The sequence below is a fragment of the Parasteatoda tepidariorum genome, chromosome 10 (genome assembly GCF_043381705.1).
Source record: "Parasteatoda tepidariorum isolate YZ-2023 chromosome 10, CAS_Ptep_4.0, whole genome shotgun sequence".
NCBI lineage: Eukaryota > Metazoa > Arthropoda > Arachnida > Araneae > Theridiidae > Parasteatoda > Parasteatoda tepidariorum.
In genome coordinates, this window is record NC_092213.1 from 39,271,611 (window position 1) to 39,295,670 (window position 24,060).

Genomic DNA, 24,060 nt, shown 5'->3' on the forward strand with positions numbered 1-24,060 from the left:
AACAGGGGTGAAAGCGAGACGGAAAAGAGGAAAGGCTGGTAGTAAAACCATTTCAGTTATAGCTAGTTTTGGGGAGGAGTTTACTTATTCTTTTTTTAAATTTTTCAACAATATCTACTTTATCTTAGAAAAGAAGCAGTTTTATATATATGCCAGAATTATAAGAAAAATCTTGATAGTTACAGATATTTGATTTTTTTCGAAAAAAATGCTGGAATGAAATGTTTTACGTACCAGGTTTTTCTCTTTTCCGTCTTGCTATATAAGGGCTTTCACCCATATTTCCAATAAAAATGAAAAATTACGCCGAACGATTGTAGTTCTGAATTGTATATATATTGAATCATTTATGTTTGTAGTAATCACGAATGGATAATTTCTTTGGAAAACAGAACGAAAATGAAGTAGTTTTGCTACCACTTTTTAAATGTTTGTGCTTGTATTTCTTTTTAAAACCTAGGAAATGTGATAGTTAAATTGTTTCACTTTTTAGTAATTGTCGCAAGATAAAATTTCATTATAATTGGTCATTACTTCATCTCTTAATTTTTAAGAACAGGCCTGCCAATTTTCTACACTTTCCGGAAAAATTTCTTCTAGTGGTAGCCGAATCAATGCTTTAATGTATTATTCTTTTTAAAAAAAATTAGAATTAGAGTTATTTTTTGCACCATTACTTGTAAATGATTCGAAAGCTTACATAAAAAGTTACTCTGTTTCATCTCTCTAGTGGAGAAGATTTTAAAATGTTGGCAAAATTATCGAAAATTCTGTAACCTGTACGTTTTTATTTGTCTACCACTCAATAATATATATTTTGCAAAAGGCGTAGTAATTGGCAACCCTGTAAAAATTGTTTAAACGAATCTGATTTGTTCTATTTCATACCTGCCAACTTTTTGAGATTTTCCGGAAGATTTTATTTGTACAATTAATTAACCGGTTAACGCCCAGCGTCATATATTTGTTGTTGTTGTTGTTAATTTACGTCGCACTAGAGCTACACAATGGGCTTATTGGCGACGGTCTGGGAAACATCCCGGAGGATGATCCGAAGACATGCCATCACAATTTTGATCCTCTGCGGAGGGGATGGCACCCCCGCTTCGGTAGCCCGACGACCTGCGCGTGAAGTCGAGCACTTTACGGTAGCACAGTTTAACGAGGATCAATAGCGCACACCCTCGGTCCCTACGCAGACTGATCCAAGTGGTCACCCACCCGCACACTGACCGCAGCCAGTGATGCTTGACTTCGGTGATCTGCTGGGAATCGTGTCTTAACGATCAGTCCACTGCGGGACTCATATATTTAGGACAGTTCCTTTTTTCAAAGACATTCATTGTGATGGGAAACTTTTTTCAGTATTTTTATTTATCTGGTTGAATTAAAAGATTTTCAGACACCATGATGATTTAGTTGACTTAGTTATTTTTATGCATCCAAACTCGATTCTTGTTTTAATAAATTTGATTTCAAATTATTTTAACTACCGTTACGTTTTAAAAATTAAAAAATACAAAGACAAGATTTACTACTCTTCATTACTTGTTCTGATGAGTAAACTAAATATAAATGAAATGTCTTCTTGCAATGCCAATACAAACCTCACCATTTCACTATCACTAGGTAGAAGCTCCTATAACATGCTATTTTAATCATAAATGTGTTACAATGGTCAATGGCTGTACGAACACTGATGAGGTTCAGTTTCATGGGTGAAAGCAAGACGAAAAAGAGGAAAAACTGGTAGTAAAACCATTTCAGTTTAACTAGTTTTAAGGAGTAGTAAGCATATTCTTTTTTTTCTTCTTCCAAACTATTCAAAAATATCGACTTTTTCTTGGATAAAAAGCAGTTTTATATACATGGTATAAAAAGAAAGACGAAGATTTTACTTTATAAATTATTAATCAAGTCAGTTTTGACTTATGCTTCAGAGACATGGACTTTAACAAAAAGGGGAGAGAAGTTATTAGCAACCTTCGAAAGGAAGGTCCTACGAACCATCTTTGGTGCTATCCTCGATAACAACAACTGGAGAAAAAGATATACTTTTGAAATATATAAGATCTTTAATAGTGATGATATCATTAATACTATTAAACTAAGTAGAATGAGATGGGCCGGGCATGTAGTGAGAATGAGCCCAGGACGAACAGCATTAAGAGTCTTTAATGCAACAAACAATAAAAGGCTCAAAAGAGAAGGAAAGGCTGTGTGGATGAGGATTTTGCCGTCCTAAATGTAAAGAGTTGGAAATCAATTGCTGGGAGAAGGGCAGAATGGGAAAAGCTTCTGAGGAAGGCCCAGGCTCACAAATGGCTGTCGTGACAATGCTGATATATATGCTATAATTGTAAGAAAAAATCTCGTTAGTTACAGAAATATAACGTTTCTCGAAATGAAATGTATTTTGTTCCAGTTTTTACTCCTTTTCAGCCCTGTTCAGTTTAGACAATAAATGAATGTAATGAAAACATTATATTGTATTTTTCGGTTTTCTTACATTGGAGGACATTTATTGAATTTCTTTGTCTTGTTCAATATTAACTAAGCCTAAAAACTAATTTATGAATTTATGACTGCGTAGGCGAGGGCGTTAGCTTGTAGACAGTAAGGGCGTTCTAAAAGTTCTCGTGTTTTGTGTTGATAAAAAAAATTTAAAAAAAGAGCGATGTTTAAGTATTCGTAATATAAGCAAATTGAAGGTCGTAAAAATTCATTGTTTGAGCTGTTAAAATATGTTCGTACTTTCCTTGCAAATTTTCTTTCGTTTGCATAGATATACTAGATAATCGCGCATGCCATGGATCCAGCCGTCTCAAACTTATGATAAAATGAAAGACAATTCGGTCTTAAATTACCATAAAATTTAAATTAAAAGGAAACACTCATCATTTTAAAAAAAAGAGATGAAGTTCATTCAAAAAGGTCAAAATGGTCATTGTAATGTCATTTAAGGCTTGTTATTCTAGAACTCTCTCTGTAGAAGGAATAAAGCTTTTTAGCAAATAATATATACTATTTTAAACAGTTGTTACGAGTATTCAACAGTTATTATTGACTGTTGAGTTCTGCTTTCGTCCTCTATGCTAATTATGAAAAATGTCAACGTCATGAAAACACACAGTTTTGATAAAATGAAAAGCTTTTGTGATATATTTATTGTTTATAAAATTACTCCAACGATATATTTTTGGGCCCATAAAAATGATGTAAAATTTGATAATTATTCATTGATTTTAATTTTTTTTATCCATGTGGAATAATCTGGCATAATTAAGAAAAGTTTAGCCACTATATAAATATTTTAACTATTTATCAATTTTAATGTCTTTTTCGACATAACTGTCTGAATCATAAAATATTTATTATTTAAATTGATTATATTTGTTATAATTGTTTATATTTGTCGCAATTTGAGAAACTTGAAATAAGCACGTGGTAGTGAAAGCCAAGTTTTGCAAGGGGGTGTTGCATTTGGGAAGATATAATATAATATATTCGCTCACTTATGAATTATCTTCGCTCATTCGAAACAATCGAAGATTTAATAATCGGTTTAACCAATTGATTAAAAGAATTTTTGTGGGACCAATTAATAAAATTTAAAGTCGTTTGAAGAAAAGAAAGAAAGGAAAAAAAACTGGCACTGTAAAATTTTGCTTTTATATAACTATACGATTCGAAATATTTACTATTTTTACTTTTTCAAAGGCTTTCACGAAAGATTTCCCCATCGTACCAAATTAAATTTAGCAGGTTTGCTTCGGCTTAAAAAAAATTATACAATGATAACAAATATTTAAAAAGATCCACTATTTTTTTCTTTTTTTTTCTTTTAATTTCACTTTAATATTAGTTTTGTTAAATTTTCCAGCTTTATTTCGGCGTATTTTCTCCAACTGACAAATATTTTTCAGTAATTGCAAAACATCAACCACTTTTTCATTTTTTCCTAGCTGTTTCAATCTTAACAGATCCTGGTGTTTGCACAGACCTTGAAACGATGAAAGATATAAATGAAATAAAATGAATTCTTAGTTAACTTTAAATTTAAACAGCGAATATATTTTCATAGAAATTACTATTACATGCATGGCTGTAAAATACAATTTAATATGCATTTTTTTAATAACTATTAGGTCTACTAGACAGTTCTGTTCGTGAAAGGGCACACCTCATTTGACACAAATGCAAAATGTTCTTTTATTAAAGAAAGTGGTTAGGTTTTTAACTGAATGGTAATCTTCTAGCTTAAAGTGTGACACAGCAGTCAGTATATGGTGCAAAAGAGCATGTGCATACATATTCAAACATGTAACGAAAATATCTGACAGAATTAAGCGGTACATCTGATTTATACATTTAAGGGTAAATGTCCAACCACTATTTTTTATAAAGGCACCTTTTGCATGCTTGCATAATGGGGCGTGTTTATCCGAGAACAGAATTTTCCGGTAGACCTAATAATAGGTTATGATAATAATAACGTGTTATGTAGGTTTAGTTGTTCAAAAAATTGATTGAAAGCAAATTACATTCATTTTTATTAACTGTCATACCTTAAGATAATACCCTATCAGTTTCTTAAAATATGTTTTAAAAAAAAAATCTTAAGAGATGTAAACTATTCCCGAAGACAATCTTTATTGTAAGAGATGCTATTGTACTTGTACAATTTACAATTCGACTTGAGCTTTTTACTATTCAATTTGTAATAAAATAATTTAACTTCAAAGTTGAAGTCATAAAAAAAAACACTGAAAATAACACTCAAAAGACGGTAATCATTACACTTTTATGTCGCGATATTAATTTCCTCACGTGCTCATTTAAATACAAATCTCAATAACAAAACTCCCTAGGATGTCAAGCCTATTCACTCATTGTCTCGTAAACATAACATCTGCGGAGGGATACTCCTCAAGTTTTCGAAATTCTGCTCCGATTTTTGAATCTTGTTAATTTTTAAACTCATCGGTATTTTGATACATAAGCTTTAGTATCCCTTACAAATATTTTCCGAGATGTTCGTAAAAATTGGTAGCCACCTGGAAAAAAAAAGTTTTTATACCAGAGGCATTGATTTTAGGCGATTTTGGACTCTTGTCCTTGTCAGCAAAAGAAAACATATCCCAACATTCCTCCCCCGCTTTCATAAGAAAATCTCGAACCCCCTTCTCCCGATTTTTGCTTTGACTTTTACTATAGTTATCTAGTTTCCAGGATTTGATTCAAATCAAAATATGTAGTTTTGCATTGAACAAATAGTTAATTCGTTTTGTAAAATTTTGAGTAGAGTTTTTTTACTTTTTGATCTTATTTTTTGAATCTTTTGCGCTCGTTTTGAATCTCTGAAACTCTTTTAAGAAATTTTCTCGTTCAGCAAATTTAACATTTTATTCCACATTTTAAATTTTACCATATGCATTTCAAAAATTTTCTATTTAGATTTTTAAGGAAATTTTAAAATAAGTGGATTTTAATGTTTTACGTAAGCATTGTCCATACCCCTCCTTCCCCTTTATCAGGAAAAATAAGCAAATCACATATCCGTTAGGTGCTTACGTTCTTACGTAATATATTTGAATAGCCCTCCCAGTTTTTTTTTTTTTTTCCTTTAAAAATCAGAAACGATGTCCTGATATATTCAGTTTAATAAATTTGATTTAACCTGCTACCGCTAAGCATCATATAATCTATATATATATTTCTCTTACACGGCGATAAAAAAAAGCCTCATTACAACTCACCGAATGGCAACGATAGAAAATCTACCAATGATTGCTACTAAAAATGTCACATGCCAAATTTAGCTGAGATGGCTCAACATATAGCGCTTTTAAAAACGGAAACTGAAATAACCAGAGAGAGCATAAGCTAGGCAGAAGTGAGTTGTCTTTGTCGACAGATCTCTATTTTAGTATTTTGTCGAAAGCGCTTTTGTTCACGAATTTATTTGACGATTTTTGATTTATATCACGAATTTATTTGTTTTAATTCACTTATTTATAGCCAAAATTTTAACCTTCTTAAAGAGATATCAGTCTTAGAAATTTTATCTTAAGATTTTATATTATAGCACATTTCTAATAGGTTTTATGAATTACATGTCATGAATTAAATGTACCTAAGTTAGTAGCGAGCGAAGCGAGCTTGGTTTGCGAGACAAACCATATAAGATTGCGTAGAAATTTTCGGGGGTTGGCGAGCGTTAGCGAGCAGGGGGCGCAGCCCACTAGTATTATTTATTTCGTTTTCAAATAAGGTGAGTACTTAGCGTGACAACAACCACGAAATACTGAAAATGGTGACAAATATTTTATGAGGCTGATAGAAAATTTAAATATTTGAATTTCTTTTTAATTTTAGGAATTAAATTTATCAGTCTTAAAACTATATATATTTAGACATTTTTTTATTTTTTATTTAGACAGGTTCCAGGTAACTACTTTATTTTCAGAATTTTTAAACATTATATAAAAAATACTATTTTACATATTTAATTAATTAGTTCAGGCAACATTTTAAAGTACTTGGAGTGCAAAAGATCGAAATGAAACAACTGCAGGTTTATGAGCCAGAAAAGTAAATTCGAACTTTATATCATCAGCTGCTAGTGACCGGAATTACTTGACCTTACTGTCATTTCAATATTTAGTATTTTTCCCGAAGATACATTTTTCAAGTCAAAACAATCGATCAAATCTTTAGAATTATAAGATTGTTTCATTTTAAAGCACAATTTCATTTAATATATTTTTATAAATATACAATATATACAAAGTATTCTCTGGAGACTTTTTAAATTTTTTTTAAAACGTTTACAAACCGAGGGGAAAAAAAATCATACTGCATTTTAAAGCACTCGCAATGCAAAGGGTTAATTTCATTCATAGATAGAGTCAAAAATATAAAATCAATGTTATCATTCTGCAAAGGGTTAATTTCATTCTATCAATGTTTTGATTTCCGAAATTTTATCAACCAAAACAAAATATTCGTGATCACAAAAACATACCTACCAAAAAGGTTAAAAAAAAGATTTTACGAAGTGGTAATAAAACAAAAATTAAGTTTGGAAGAATTTTCTAAAAACAAAACTATTAAGTCATCGATAAGCATAATCAGTCAATATTTTTTCTTTTTTTTTGCAATTGATTCCTTTTGATAGTTTAAAATATTTATTTGAAACTTCAAGATTTAATATGTCGAAACGCTAACGTTGCTATCACTAAGAAAATTATTTTTTAACTGTCGTAAAAGTCAGAAACTGGCAAAAGAGATAAATTATACAAATATCTGTATTTTTTTATTCGAAAACTAAAGTGGTAACCAATACTTTAAAAAATATATATATATATAAATGTATGAATTTTTGTCTAGAATAAAAACTTAAAAAATGGAAGGCAACATTAGATAAATTTACTTATTATAACTACATGATAAATTTAATGTAATTAACTACATTTTTCTACCATTGCAATTTAAAAATTGTGACTAACGCTGAAACTTTTATCTGTCCCAACTGAAGATTTTTTAGAACTCAATTTATTTATCAGATTCTTGTAAACTGTGTGAAATTCATGATGTATAAAATGGTGAATTTAAAATGAAGTTTGCCTAAATTAAAATTTAGCTGTTTCCGATGTCAAGTTTACCTAATTAAATTTTTAAACTTTCCTATTTGAATTGTTAATTTTGCCTTCTTGAAAACGTGTGTGGAAAGAGATTTCCTCAAAGTGTTCATCCTGTTCAGAATAAATACTATTAAGGACACAAATTATTTTACAGTATTCTTGTAAGCTAAGTAAAATAGTGTAAAATAGTAGTAGCTTTGTAAAATTAAGTTTGATTATTTGAAATATCAGATTTAACTGTTTCAGTTGTCAAGTTTCCCTATTTGAATTTTTTAATTTATTTGAATCGTTTAGTATGCCTATTTGAATTGTTGCGTTTCATTTGAACTGTTCAGTTTGCCAGTTTGAATTTTAAAATTTACTGATTTAAATTTGAACTATTATTTGCCTAATTGTGAAGTTTAAGTTCGTTTAGATGTATCAAATGAAATATTCAATTCAATGTCTTCCAGAAAAATGTTGAAAAGAAATCAAAATTTATTATTTTTAAATATTTATAATAACATATAAGTAAAAAATAATTACTCACCTAATGGGTGTAAGACCTGCCACCTTTTTATCACATTAAAGCCAACTCTTGACGAAAAATACATATGACGGAGCCCACCAAACAAGCATCCGCTGCGCAAGTCATTCGACACTAAACTGATGTGATATCAGCGGCAATCTCAACAATAAAAAATAAAAAAATATCTATATATCTGCACCACTCTCTACTACCATCAGCACCTAGACAATAAATCCTTCCACACACCCCTTTCAACAACTTTATTCGAATGGGGATCAGTTTAATAAAATAGAACTTTTTTCTGTCCACCAAGTCGTGGCTTTGACAATGGGTAGCCATATTGCCTCCAAAATTTCGTATTTGCAGGGCAAATATGAAAAGGATTATAAATCGTTTTTCATGGGAAGTTTTAAGAAGGCAAAAATATAACAAATAAAAAGTGCAATCCCAGCTGGTGGGTCCTGTTTATTTGCCCGAACCCCTTTCTAAGAAACCCCTATTTGTTTGCAGAGTTTAATACTTGTGGGCATTAAAAAGCTAGCTGAAAATTGGCGATGAAATGGCAGTGTGGGTAGTTGTTATTTTTTATTCAAAGAAACTATGGAACAATTTAATAGCTGTTTAGAAAGAAATACAATACTTATTTAAAAATGGAATGATTTAAAATAAATTTTCTTTGAATAAGGGATGAAATTAAATCGATATAGGATTTAAATTTTAAAAAAATGACTCATTTAGAATAATGTATAAATTAGAATTCAATTCGTAAAATTTGACGAAAAGAAATAAACAATTTAAAAAGCTAATCAAAAAATGATAACGATAATTTATTTTGAAAAGTTTATCAATTAAAATTTTATATCAATATAACTTAAATGAAATGTAATTGTTGAAAGCTTGTAAAAAGAAAACGAGAATTACAATTAAAAACAAACGAAAACTGAAAAAACGATAGTGAATTATTGGTTCGAAATGATTCTTTAGCCCGAAGTAATGTCCTTAAAAAAATAAAAAGTATATAATTATTATTATTTTGTACTCAGGGTTTGATCTGCTTGATTGTGATTTAAATTAGGATTTAAATCGGAATATATATATCTATATATATATACAGTCAAAAATTTTTTTATTCAGAATAGTTTATAAATATACTCTTAAAGATGCGATATTTTTAATGCGTGATTTGATACTGAAAGTTTAATGAAAAGAAATAAGGATATCGTGTAATACATGTAAATTATTATTCGAATTTTAATTATTATTCAAAGTAGGTTAAACAGTAATAAAAGTCTAAATCGCTCATGGCTGCAATAGCGGCACAACTAAAAAAAATCTTGTTTTGAGATAAATGGGTTTCAAGTTTTCATTGCTAAGGAAAATGCATAAGAAATGCTTCAGTTTGCTTAAACGAATATTACCTTCAAGTTGAATTATAGTTGTGCTAGTATTGCTGCTGAAAAGAATGCGTATTTTCACATTTACACCTGTTTTTAGTCCAAAAACATGTGTTTTTTGAGTTGCGCCACTATTGCAGTCCATGAGCGAAATGGTGATTAAAGTTAAGGAGCCTTTCATCAGATGTATGTGAAATAATTTGCTATTTAATAAACCGATTTTAATTACACCAATTTAATTTTATGTTTATTTAAATTTAATTAGAAATACTTATAAAACTTATTAAACATGTATTTTGTGTTTTTAAATAATGATTCTGTTTTTAATAATTGTGTTTTTAAATAATTTAAAATAATTGATTTTTTCAATGTTTTTTTTATGGTCTAATTTAATTTACTTTTCATTTGATATGTCAAAAACAAATAGGGGGCTTCATGATTCATGAAAGTTTTGAGCTTCCATAGAAACAATTAAAATTATTTTTTTTCAGTGATTAGTTCTTAATAATTATATAAATAATCTTTTCTGCTAAAAAAATATCGAGTACTTTAATTAAATATTTTTTTTAAAAAGCATTAAACATTGATATATTTTATCAGAGCTTTGATTACTCTGAATTGAAAATATAAATAAAAGAAAGATAGATAAAAATAAATAAAATTTAAAAAAAACTCTAATTTAAATAAAAGAATTCCCGATTTTTTAAATTCATTTTTTCAAGTTTGGCAACAACAAAAAAAATCTAATTTTTTTTTACCTGATTGTATCAGAATATAAACTTGTCTGGCAAATTTATTTATCTGCTTTTTTGTTTACGTATATGGACACCTGTCTAAAAAATATCAGAATTTGTAAAGTTTAATTTTGTTGAAAATGGAATACTAACCCGTTACTCATACTTCACACTACTATGAAGTATGAATTTTATTCGGAACTTATTAATTGTAGATAGATTAACCTTTTGACACAGAATTTTTATGAAACATATTTTTTATACTTTTTCATTACTTTGTTTTAATTTAGGACAAAATAAGTGAAAAATATTATGTTTGACATTTTACTAATTTATGCTTATAAAAAACAGCATGAAACACCTATGTCTTTTTCTGTGTTAAAGGTAAAATCTTCCTAACACGGCTCACTTACAAATAATAATTTTGCACTTATTTGTGGTTATTTAGATTGAAGAGAAACAGTTATTCATCAATGAAATGTCTTTAATTTAAAAAATCAATTATTGATAAATTTCTGAACTCGAATAAATAAAAAATAAATAAATAAATGTCTATTTTTTTTTTTTTTTTTTTTTTTTTTTTTTTTTTTTNTTTTTTACTTTTTTTTTTTTGATTTTATATTTTGGTAGAAATATAATTCTAATAATCTAACAGATTTTTTAAGTTACTGTTTGACTATTTCTTATGATTAAAAAATACTTTTAATTAGAAAAAAAAATATATATATGGTTAATAATGTATTTAACTATAGTGCTGACCGGTAACGTAACAGACGGTATCAAATTAAATTACCAAATTTCATACAGTTAACTTTAACCTTTGTTGATTCAATGGCGAATGGTTGTATTGAATAAAGAGGCCAATTTTTGATAACAAAGATATTTAATAATAGTAAACTATCAAGCAACAATATGATGGTACGAAATAGGGCTCTCCAATAAGCCACTGTTACTATCATACTGTTACTACCTGGATTAAATGAGGCAAACAACAATCAATCAATCAATAACAAATCAATTTCTAACTTATTGCGTGACAATGCTAGACCACACACTGCTTGAAAAACTGTAACAAAACTACAAGAATTAGTATTTTAACTTCTTCATCATCTACCTCCTATTAACTACCTAATTACACACAATTTTTTTAATAGGAACTCCGAATAATACCGACTGTGCTGTGAAAACTGGTCTTTTAAGAATTTATTGATTCTCGTTTGCCAGAGCTTTAATTCACTGGTTTGCTTAAAAAGCAAAAGTGTATCTACGATAAAGGTGTATACTTTAATGAATAACGCCGAACATTAGTGGGCTAATTTTGCAAAGAAAAAACATCTCAACTAAAATAAGAATTTTTTTTTTTTTTGGAGAATAAATGTCGTCATAGAACTCTTTCTATGGTACAACCCTAATTTTTAGACATCGTAAATGCTCCTTTTCGAATTTTTTTTCCTCGTTCAAAGAAGAATACTCAATGCCTTTTTCACTAAGAATGATCAATATGTAAACTATCTCATAATTCAGGAATTTAGTCGTGAGAAGAATATGTTATGTGATAGTCTACACTAGGTAGAGCTGAAATTACATTTTTAAGAGGGAGATCCGGAATAGGTTGGGTGGAGTAGGAGTACATACTGTAGGATTCTTATCTTGATGTATTGCAAGTAGGTGTCAAGATTTCTCGGTAACACCTGCCAAGTCGTTACATAATTTATCAAATACAATGGATTAACACATCCGTCCCTGCGTTTATTAAGGGAAAAAAAGCAATTTACCCTCTGCCCTCCTATGAACAATGCTGTAACACGAAAAAAAAAAATCAGTGTATATTCAAATGGGTATTTCTGTTGCCTGTTTAATTACGGTTATGGGAAAATGTCTTAGTGCATTCCGTTCATTTGTACTACTAATAAATGACTGGCGTCAACTTATACTACAATGTGAAAGTGCATAATTTTTGTACTTAATTGATGTTTTATCTTATGTACGTAAACGTACTGGATACTGCGAGAAAGTGCAAAATCTGTCAACTTGATTGATATTTTAACTTATGAGCGTGAAAGTGATGGATACTGTAAGAAATTGAAAAATATCTCAAAATTCTAGTGTGTCATGAATTCTACGTAAAAGTGCAAATTCTAGTGTATATTATACAAAATTGCAAAAATCTCTCAATTTAATTTATATTTTAACGAATGAATGTTTCACGAACGTGATGAATTCTACGTAAAAGTTCAAATTCTAGTATATGAATTCTAGTGTGTTATGAATTCTACGTAAAAGTGCAAATTCTAGTGTATATTATACGAAATTGCAAAAATCTCTCAATTTAATTTATATTTTAACGAATGAATGTTTCACGAACGTGATGAATTCTACGTAAAAGTTCAAATTCTAGTATATGAATTCTAGTGTGTTATGAATTCTACGTAAAAGTGCAAATTCTAGTGTATATTACACGAAATTGCAAAAATCTCTCAATTTAATTTATATTTAAACGAATGAATGTTTCACGAACGTGATGAATTCTACGTAAAAGTTCAAATTCTAGTATATGAATTCTAGTGTGTTATGAATTCTACGTAAAAGTGCAAATTCTAGTGTATATTACACGAAATTGCAAAAATCTCTCAATTTAATTTATATTTAAACGAATGAATGTTTCACGAACGTGATGAATTCTACGTAAAAGTTCAAATTCTAGTATATGAATTCTAGTGTGTTATGAATTCTACGTAAAAGTGCAAATTCTAGTGTATATTACACGAAATTGCAAAAATCTCTCAATTTAATTTATATTTAAACGAATGAATGTTTCACGAACGTGATGAATTCTACGTAAAAGTTCAAATTCTAGTATATGAATTCTAGTGTGTTATGAATTCTACGTAAAAGTGCAAATTCTAGTGTATATTACACGAAATTGCAAAAATCTCTCAATTTAATTTATATTTAAACGAATGAATGTTTCACGAACGTGATGAATTCTACGTAAAAGTTCAAATTCTAGTATATGAATTCTAGTGTGTTATGAATTCTACGTAAAAGTGCAAATTCTAGTGTATATTACACGAAATTGCAAAAATCTCTCAATTTAATTTATATTTAAACGAATGAATGTTTCACGAACGTGATGAATTCTACGTAAAAGTTCAAATTCTAGTATATGAATTCTAGTGTGTTATGAATTCTACGTAAAAGTGCAAATTCTAGTGTATATTACACGAAATTGCAAAAATCTCTCAATTTAATTTATATTTAAACGAATGAATGTTTCACGAACGTGATGAATTCTACGTAAAAGTTCAAATTCTAGTATATGAATTCTAGTGTGTTATGAATTCTACGTAAAAGTGCAAATTCTAGTGTATATTACACGAAATTGCAAAAATCTCTCAATTTAATTTATATTNAGGTATTGATTTGTTGTGGGAACATGGAGGACTTTGAGACTCGACAGATTTAACGTGCATCAGTCACCATTTACTACACGGGGAGTCTTCGGCCGGCGAGGATCGAACCCACGACCTCTTGGATATGGGCCCAGCGCCCTACCGACCAGGCTATCCCGCCCCCCCCAGAGGTATTGATTTGCTATGGGAACATGGAGAACTTTGCGACTCGATAGATTTAACGTGCATTAGTCACCAGATCCCAGTCGAGTCTTCGATCGGCTGGGATCGAACCCACGAACTCTTGGACATTGGCCCAGTGGCCTACCAATCAGTTAACTGGAGATTTGTGCTGGATGGCAATGTAAGTTTTGAATATTTTCTAATTTTTAAATCACAAATAATCACCATATTATCGACAAACAGAATTTATCGTCCATCAAAATTTCAATCATCGTCCTTCTAGCTAGAGTGCTTAAATTTTAACAAGGGCTCTGTGCTGGACGACAGTACAAGTTTCATTTGTTCCTGATATACTAATAGAATTTGTCTTGCTTAAAGGTATTGTATCATCAGTCAAAATTTTGATCTCTTACCGACCAGCTTGAGTGCTTAAATTTCAATTTGAGTTTATTTGCTTGATACCAGTACAGGATGCAATTTTTGCTGAAATGGTGCACACAAAATTTATCTTCAATCAAATTTTCAACATGAACTTACAAATTTAAAACTAAAAGGAAAAAAAAAAATAATAATGACATAAAATAAAAATGTTAGAAACTAAATTTTTAAGGAAATTTAAAATAAGAGAATAATTTTGCTTTTGTTATACCTAAAACAAGAAACTTAGTATATGCTTCTTTCATAATGAACTTCTATTATCATCTGAAATAAATTTTCACGTCTTTCAAAAGTGATGTGCCCTACGTTTTACGTTATATATGATAAAAATAAAATTATTTATGCCTTTTTAAACTGCTTTGAAAATATCGCTTTTAAATTTTCATTTTAATACTAATTTCACGTTATAGATAAAAATAACCGGCATAAAATAAAATTTTTACAATATATTGATCTGAATACATTTTTATACTGAGAACCAAAATTAAATAATTATAATAATTATTATTATTATTATAAAAACTTATGACTCGGTTAATGTGAATTAACTGTTTAATAAACAATTTTTAGCAAAAAATGTAAAGAAAATAAATTATAAAATTAAAAAAGTTACGAAAAGAAAAGAGATTTCTTTACGATTTCTCGCAATTATATGATACTGTGTTTCACTACTGTTCGCTGCTTGCCGAGTGCAGGTGGTTATGCTATATTTATCATTAAAGAGAGGTAATGTACAGAGATAAAATTAAATTTTCGTATCCTCCTTACTTTTTAAATTTTAAAATAAGTTCTAAACAAATTGTCATGAGAGAATATATTTCCTGCAAAAATTAGTTGCATGATATATGCATCTTTGCTACCACGATCTGTTTTATTGACACCAACTATCAGAAAGAATTTTATCATGCGATATCGCGTAATCAGCGACGAAATCAAACATTTTGATAAATAGACATATTTTTTTTACAGTTTCAAATAAAGAAAATGCTTAAAAAAAGCATTTCATTTTTGAAATTTGAATGGAATGGAATGGGGACCTTCGCTGAAATGGAGACCTTCGCCTGTTATTTATTTTATTTACTTTTTAAACTCATAAAAATTAAACAAAACGAGAAAAAAAATTTGAATTTTCTTGTGTCCGACTTTCAGAAAAGTATCTATTGAACTGTATAAAAAGGCGCACAAATAAAATCAACGATAAAAGAATGTTTTTATAACATTGAAATTTAAAACAAGTTTTAATTTGATATTGTATATATTTCAGCGATTGATATCTATTAATCTATGAAATTCAATCAATGTTTGAAGTCGCCGCCAAACAATAAAATACACTATTTTTTATTTCGGTGACTTTTGATGTTGTATTTGCTCTGATCTAAAAAGAAAAAGAAAATAATCAATCCATGCTTATTTTTACTTTGTGGTGTAATAATTTGGCTAGCATATTTTAGGTTCATCAAACTATGTAATTAATTAATTTCATTTATTTTTCTTCTCTCTGGTGTTTCTATTTACTCACGTCTATTTCTATTCTTTCATATAATAAATTCTACTATAACACAGAAAAGGAAAAAAAATCTACATTAATAACGCTTTTCTATATTTATTTTTCCATTAACTTAAAAAGATTAATAGTACATTCCATCCCTGTTAATACGTATAAAATTCGACATTGAAATAAACATAAGGACAAAATAATGATGAGAAATTAAAATATTTAAAATAAATCGTAATTTACTTTGCAATATGTATTTTTGTCTCAATTAACAAATTTAGTTCCTTATCCAAATAGAACTAAAATAAAACAAATGATCAAACAATTATAAAGAACTTTATAAATTCAATTAATAATAAAAGAAAACGATAAACTCATTAATTCATCAATTCAATTGATATTTAAGTTTTTTGTCGTAGAATGGCGCTACATCCATCTGGGCCACACTTTTGCCATTTCTGTGTGCATCGATAAAAAAATGCTAGCTTTCTCATATGCTTTAACCTTAAAGAAGAAACTATTAATGTATTTCTTTATGCCCTAATTTTTTTAAAAGAGAATTTATTGATGCATAATATGTTTTTTGATTCAAAGCAATAACAACTGCATCAAGTTGATATCAAAACTATTGTACTGCAACTGCACCATACAATAAAATTAATGAATTATATTTATTGTGGAATTCTTCACCTAATTCAAAATATGCTTTATGTAATACATTTTCTACACATTTTGTATTTCTTATTCATTTGAGTTATCGAAAACTGAAAGAAAAGAGATCCTTTAAGTAGTATAAAAATTAAGGAATTTTGAATAATGTTTTTTCTCTTTTTCTTTTTTTAAAGCACTATTAGTGCCAGCAATGGCTAAAAAAATTTAAAATATTTTTTCTTCCAACTATGAACATGAACATTGCTTTGTAATTTGAAAGAATTGTTAGCAAGTATCCATAATAGAAAAGTTTATGGAGACTTAACTTCTGATATAGCAACAAGCAAAGTTTTACCATATGGGTATCAGCGATTTGAAACAAGAAAGTAAAGAAATAAAAAATCCTTGTCGTCGAAATATGTGAGGAAATGCTGAAATTGGTACTTGCAACTCGAGACGAATATTGCTGCAACCACATGGTTGTGCCTAATCAATGGATCTACTTGGCGCGTTAACGTTGCAGGCATTAGGCTTGGTTTATTATCAGGTTGAATAAATTTTTTCGAATCAGATTCAATTAGATACCTGCTAGCAAAGTCATGTGCCATGCGCGTATGTGTCGAACTTGATTGGCTACTGAATCGTGGCATAAACAAATGCTATGATTTAACCACGCGTGACATTGCATGTCGACATCTAATTTTGAAAAATATACGAAGTCACATGACTTTTAGGAATGGTAAAAAACAAAAATATAAATGGAAGAAATAAAATTAGATGAACTGATTTTTCAGAATTGTTTTTTTAATTTTAATTTTTATTTCCTCGTAATTATTATTTATTTTTTTCGCATTTTTGTTTTCGAAAAAAAAATTGTTGGACTAAGCATATTTTATTTGCACTGTACTTCCTAAATTTTTCCGATGGATTTAAGTAAACATTAAAATTTGAAACATTTAGTGGCTAATGACTCTAAAAACTAAACTTTGTTTCATATTTTGATACATTATTTTTTAAGGAATTTTATTAAAAAGTAAGTTTTTTGATACATTAAATAAATAATTCAGTTATTTAAAGAGATCTAGTTCTCTATCAAACTTATGCAGGATAATTAAATTGTTTCAAGATTTTAATTTCCAAAACAATATTTATTTTAATTTAATTTAAATTGTTTTTAAAAATATGCTTGAATTATAATTCAGTTGAAGTTTTCTTTATTATTTTAAAGTTCTTTTCATAGATTCTTTTTAATTACTTCAAATTTCTTTTTTTAGTTATTATAGATGATAAAAGATAACAAACTTAGATACCTTATGTTTAGTTTTATTGGTTACGGTAATCGAAACAAAAAATCGCTAAACTAATATTGACGCTATTGATAGCAGCTTATTAAAATAATTTTAAATTATGTTTAACATTTTTACGAAACGTAAACGTTAAGAAAGAAGGTATCTAAAATTATTTTCTACAAACACACAGATTTTTGTTTGTAAATTAGTTTCTACTAAACATTTGATAAATATACTTTATAAATCGTGGTGAAATAATCATTTTCGCCAAAGTGAAATATATTCAATCAATTTAGTAACCAATCTAAAATATGTGAAGTCAACTATTTTTATCAAGGTGAAACTCGAGAAATAAAACAAATATTTTTGTCATAATTCATTATTATTTTTTATTTTATAATCGCTGTTGAACAGTAGACCCAATCTTGAGTTTATGATTACCGATGTTCAACTCCATAGTCTTGTAAATTTGAACCCAATCCAGAAAACAAGACAATTAATGGATTAAGTATTCGTAGAAATTTGCCTTCGTGGACTTCTTGGTGGAACTTAATTACGTTTGAGTTACATGGTGACGAAAACCACAAGAACTTCTCACAGTTAGTCTGACGGCATGATCCGTTTACCACTGAGGATGTTTTACGTTAGCACTGTGGTCGGTGCGAACTGGGTGCAGAATTCGTATCGTTCAGCCATCGATGAGATTCAAACCCGGGACACCTCATTGGGAGGTGAGCTCTCAATCCCCTGAACCACCACGGCTCCATTATTTGCAGTTGTCAAAATTTTAGCTGTTATCGTTATCTGTGTTTAGATGTTATTATTATTATGTTATGTTTAGGTGCTATTACTATTATTATTTAAATTGTCTTCATGCCAGTTAATTTTTCGAGCCAAGTAAAGGCACATTAAATCTGTTGTTGTTGTTGTTGTTTCTAATCCCCAAGAGGTCCATCCCAATTAGACCAAATCCATGAGTCCAAAAATGTCCAGAAAATCTAAAAACAGATGAGGTTTTGAAAAAACCTCGTCGATCTTAAAATCGATACAGTTTAGAATATGCTCGGGCGAAGCCTGAGCAGTCCTACATTTAGTGCAAAGTCCAAAGGTCTTTTGCCCCTGAACATACGAGAGACACCTCAAGTGACCACTTGCAAAGCGAGATAAACAAGTCTGCTGGCTTCTAGGTCCCTCAAAAAGCAAGGCACTTCCAGGTCGTTTGTACAGGGGAAAATGTGACAGCTTCTGTAGGCCGAAAGTGACCTGGAGCACCTAAGGTAGAGGACTGATTTAGCTCCATAGTTTCACCTGCTAGCATTAGCTGGGCATAATGGAATGGTCTTCACGCCTAGGGTGGCCCTACCAGGAGCTAAGCTCTCGACGTACTTCGCCCATTCCGCCCAGTGACACCCCCTCGCCACGGTGAAGCATTAAATCTTCATGTATTTAAGATGAAAACCGATAGCATGTGCATTAGATGTCAGAACAATGAACATTTTAGGTGTTATGTTTTTATCTTAATTTTAAGAAGAATGTCTCATATTACGATTTTTCCCCTCCTAAAATATTCAAACATCCGTGCCAGTACCTTTGAAAAACTTAATTCCGATGTTTTATTTTGTAGACGTTGCAATGGGGAAAGCGTGTTCCAAATTTATGAAGAAATATATTTTATGCTTATGCATCCAAGCTGAAGAATCTGAAAAGGAAGAACTGATTGATGATGAAAACGTGGAGGACCTCGTTGATGAAGGAGAAATGGCACAGGAAAGAACGGAGAGTCCAAAAGTAGCAGAAACTGCGAAAGTAGCAGAAACTCCAACGGTATCAGAACCTTCAAAAGTAGAAGACACTTCAAGAGAGACATTAATTCCAAAAAGAGTAGAAAGTCCTACGGAGAGTCTACTACAGAAACTATGGGGAGTTAGTAGAGAATCAATTCGGGATGGAGAGTTCAAAGACATATTTGAGTTGTTCGACTATTATTCAGCATTTGCAGGAGATGTAAAAGGAGAGATAAGTTTGAGATCCGTAGAAAAGTGGTTTGATCAAGCAGGATTGTTCAGTCATACTAAAATTCAAAAAGACGACACGGCTATTATTTATGCGAAAACTACTAGGTTCGTTACATTTTGTTTAAAATATCATACCAAAGAACTCCACACATTATGTATATGCTGTTAGGCATACACATACATATTAACAAAAGTGGATCAGCATCCAGCTAATTAAGATAATCTTCTTTCATTATTTTAGAATTTGATTTAAAGTTAGAATTGTATTTTTATTTTACAGTGTATTCCGTAATGGAACCTTGATACATTTCGTATTCTTTATTGAAATATAAACGATTAGTTAACTACTACACTAATTAATTAGATTTAAAATTAGAATACTATTTTTCTTTTACAGGATGTTGCGTAATGGGACCCTTGATACATTTTGTATTCTTTAATGAAATATAAACGATTAGGTAACTACTACACCAATTAATTAGATTTAAAATTAGAATGCTATTTTTCTTTTACAGGATGTTGCGTAATGGTAACCCTTGATACATTTTGTATTCTATAATGAAATATAAACGATTAGTTAACTACTACACTAATTAATTAGATTTAAAATTAGAATTCTATTTTTATTTTACAGGATGTTCCGTAATGGAATCCTTGATACATTTTGTATTCTTTAATGAAATATAAACAATTAGTTAACTACTACACTAATTAATTAGATTTAAAATTAGAATGCTATTTTTATTTTACAGGATGTTCCCTTGATACATTTTGTATTCTTTAATGAAATATAAACGATTAGTTAACTACTACACTAATTAATTAGATTTAAAATTAGAATGCTATTTTTATTTTACAGTATGTTCCGTAATGGAATCCTTGATACATTTTGTATTCTTTAATGAAATATAAACGATTAGTTAACTACTACACTAATTAATTAGATTTAAAATTAGAATGCTATTTTTCTATTACAGGATGTTGCGTAATGGTAACCCTTGATACATTTTGTATTCTATAATGAAATATAAACGATTAGTTAACTACTACACTAATTAATTAGATTTAAAATTAGAATGCTATTTTTATTTTACAGGATGTTCCGTAATGGAATCCTTGATACATTTTGTATTCTTTAATGAAATATAAACGATTAGATAACTACTAAACCAATTAATTAGATTTAAAATTAGAATGATATTTTTATTTTACAGGATGTCCGCAATGGAATCCTTGATACATTTTATATTCATTAACGAGATATAAGCAATTAGATAACTACTGCACTTATTAATTAGTATATTTAGGTTAGGCCTTTGCACCATCAAGAAAGAGTCTTATTATGTTAAAATCCGAAAATTTGATCAACATTTATTCAAGATGTTTACTTTGCACAGTGCATCTGTCATCTCTATTTGAAAAAGAAATGGTAGTTTCTAAAAGTTATGGTAGCTTTAAAAATTAACGTGGCCAAACATCTGAAATGAAAATTATTTTTCTGAAAATTAGTATGTAGAGCACTTGGGAGAATATTCATTTCGAGTTTGATAACTCCTATAAAATTCAGTGTGAGCTTTGTAAGTTGCCAAGTTTGTTCCCTAATATCTGCAGAACATAAGTACTAATGAATGCTATGTGAAAGCTCTGAATTACTTTCGCCATAGTTCATCTTTTAAGGTAGAACATCTCTAGAGATAAATTAGAGTTCGGAACAGCAGAAAGTTTCGTATAATTTGAGCTTGAAATTTTAGTTCATGGGACAATAAATGACTGTTTTAAAAAATAAATTTATTCCAAACTTTAGGCTGATGGCTTTATATATTTTTAATTTTATTAAAAAGTCTTTTTTTTTTCTAGTCCAGGTCACAAAATGTCCGAGAAAGAATTTGTTGAAATGCTTCGAATGTTGGCCAGGGAAAAAGACATATCTTTATCAGATATCAAAGGAAGATTGATTGCTGCAGGGAAACCAAAAGTTTCGGGAATCATTGTAAGTAATATTAATTTTAACTTCATCGAGAAATAATTAAGTTACCTAAAACCTAGTGTGTATAGCTTTTTAATGAGAAATTTTTTTGTGATGATAGAAATTTATTGCTGCCAACTTAGGTAATTTTGTCTCTTTTTTAAAAAAAAAAAAAAAATGCAGGTAAACAATACCTATATAACTTTTATTAAATTTTATGCTGATTTGGTAATTTATCTGAAATCTGGATATTCATTTGAGGAAACGTGTAATTTTCTGACCAATTAAGATGTCCACAAGTCAGAGGTTAAACTAGATCAATATTCTCCAATCATTAAATCAATTTCCGTTTGCACTATTCTTATAGAACGATTCGTATTGCTATCACGATAGAAACTTATAGTTGCCTCTGTAACTGATTGATCATTGATCCATTTCCAGTGGATAGGTAAGAGAAGTGACTTCAACTTAGACATTTCTATTAGAATTCGCCGACAACAATAAAAAGTGGTTTTAAGCCATTCCATTTTTTTTGTCACGTATTAAAATCTGCTATAAAATGTTGACCACCACGATATATAAATAATTTAAACATGAATATTAAAGTTATTACAATTTATTGCTGAAATAATTTCAGGCAGGGGTATCTGCGGAAACTGTTGACAAACTGACGAATCCTGCCTTATTCAAATCTCCTCCAAAGGAATGATACGAAGAAGTGAAGCAAATATCAAGAGAAGCAGCAAAATGATGGGTGTAAAAATGTGTTACTATTATCAAATTGTTATTAAGTGAAAACTTTTATTTTATTATAATAATGATTATTTCAAATAAATTCCTAAGTTAAAAAAATATACATTTAAATTAATTTCTTTCTTCAAAGATATAATTTTTACAAAGATTAATAAATTACAATTTTGCCTACAAACACTACCCTTTTTACACACTACCATAATAACAGAATCTTTGTGATATGTGTTGTAAGAATCATTCACTTACAGTAGAGTACAATAACCAGGGACAATAGCCCAAATATTCAAGCCCCTGGAATCCAGTCAAGCGGGCATCTAATCGACAACTAAGTTTCCTGTTAAAAATACTTGGAGATCCCAGCTCAGGTGCTATCCACGTCGTCAGATTGAGATTGAAATTACATGGCGCTTCTATCAGAAGATAAAAGCCTAAAAACCAGAGCTACATGGTGGATTATGGTTCAGTAGTAGTGTATTTGCAATTGAAATTTTGATTAGGGTTAAGATTACATATTTATAACTTCAAATCACGATAAATGTAAATTTATGATTAATTGTTATAATAATTTAAACTCTGAAAGATGGGCCTATACCATCTTTGACCATTTTGAGATGTAGAACCTTAAAGATATACGTAGGCAAGAGTGAAACCTGCATATGGTGACCACTTGTTAGAGACAACTATTTCATGGCACATTTAGACAAATGGGCAGTTTATAAAAGGGAAATTTAATTGTTTTTGACAGTTTCATACTTAATCATTGATATCAGTTTTGACAGGTGAACACCTAACAAAGGTGGACAACTTAATAAGTATATTTTAAATATTTTCTCTATATTGCTTCTAATTCTCTTATTTCCATGATATATTCCTCATCATCATTGGATGCGTTAGAAAAAGATTCTACCTAGCTAAATTGTAGGCACAGTAAGACCTGTGTAGGTTGAACACTTGTTGGACAACAATTTGATAAGAGTATAAGCAGCAACAACAGCAGTATAACTTCTATGACTCTAAAGGTGAGGTTAATAATCAATTTTTAAGAAATGTAATTAGCTCATTTTTCAAAAAGCCTTCAATTAGGAATAAGTAAATTAATAGTTATTAATCAAGTTTGCTAGTAATTTATTACTACAGTTGGACCCAGGGACCGACTTAGCCTAATTGAGGCACGGGGCAAAAACTTCTTTGGGGGCCCCCTCGGAACTATATGAAGGTATTTAAATTTTTCACCTCCTTACACATATATAACAAAAGAAATTGACTAGAATAATCCTCTAATATTATCGTTCTGTTCATTTTATTGATTTTCTGACAATTCTATGTTCATTATGCCGAATACAGTTTTCTGATTGCTAACTTTGCCATCCAGCTGCGAAAAATTCATATCCTTGCTGACATTAGGGCGGAATTCAGCTAAATTTTAGCAATTACGATGGCTCACTTAAGCAAATCTGAAGCCTGTATTTTTATAAAATATCACATTTTGCGATATATAAAAATACAGACTTTTGATTGACCAAATTTGTCCATCGTAATTGAAAAAATTCAGCTGAATTCCGCACTGTAAGCCATGGATTTACGAAATATAGATTT

The 24,060-nt window shown here is 29.5% G+C and overlaps 2 protein-coding genes across 4 annotated transcripts in view; one reads left to right on the forward strand and one right to left on the reverse strand.

Annotated features, from left to right (window-relative positions):
• The window catches only part of LOC107436728 (repulsive guidance molecule A), a 58,468-nt gene extending 49,993 nt beyond the window's left edge, over positions 1–8,475 (reverse strand). The window contains exon 1 of the mRNA XM_043043335.2: positions 8,176–8,475. The gene's annotated coding sequence lies outside the window, so the exon portion shown is untranslated. The remainder of the gene's footprint in view (positions 1–8,175) is intronic.
• Positions 1–22,557, forward strand: part of LOC107436720 (tubulin polymerization-promoting protein homolog) — a 35,731-nt gene extending 13,174 nt beyond the window's left edge. For 2 of the 3 annotated variants that reach the window (XR_011637977.1, XR_011637976.1), the window contains 2 exons: positions 21,603–21,735; positions 22,349–22,557. Coding sequence is in view for 1 of the 3 variants with exons in the window: in XM_016048517.3 (XP_015904003.1) it covers positions 19,363–19,850; positions 21,603–21,735; positions 22,349–22,420 (693 nt within the window). In the remaining 2 variants the exon portion in view is untranslated. Of the gene's footprint in view, positions 1–17,383; positions 17,475–19,354; positions 19,851–21,602; positions 21,736–22,348 lie in introns of those variants that run through there. The other variant, XM_016048517.3, reaches the window with a different exon arrangement.
• Positions 22,558–24,060: the final 1,503 nt, after the last annotated feature.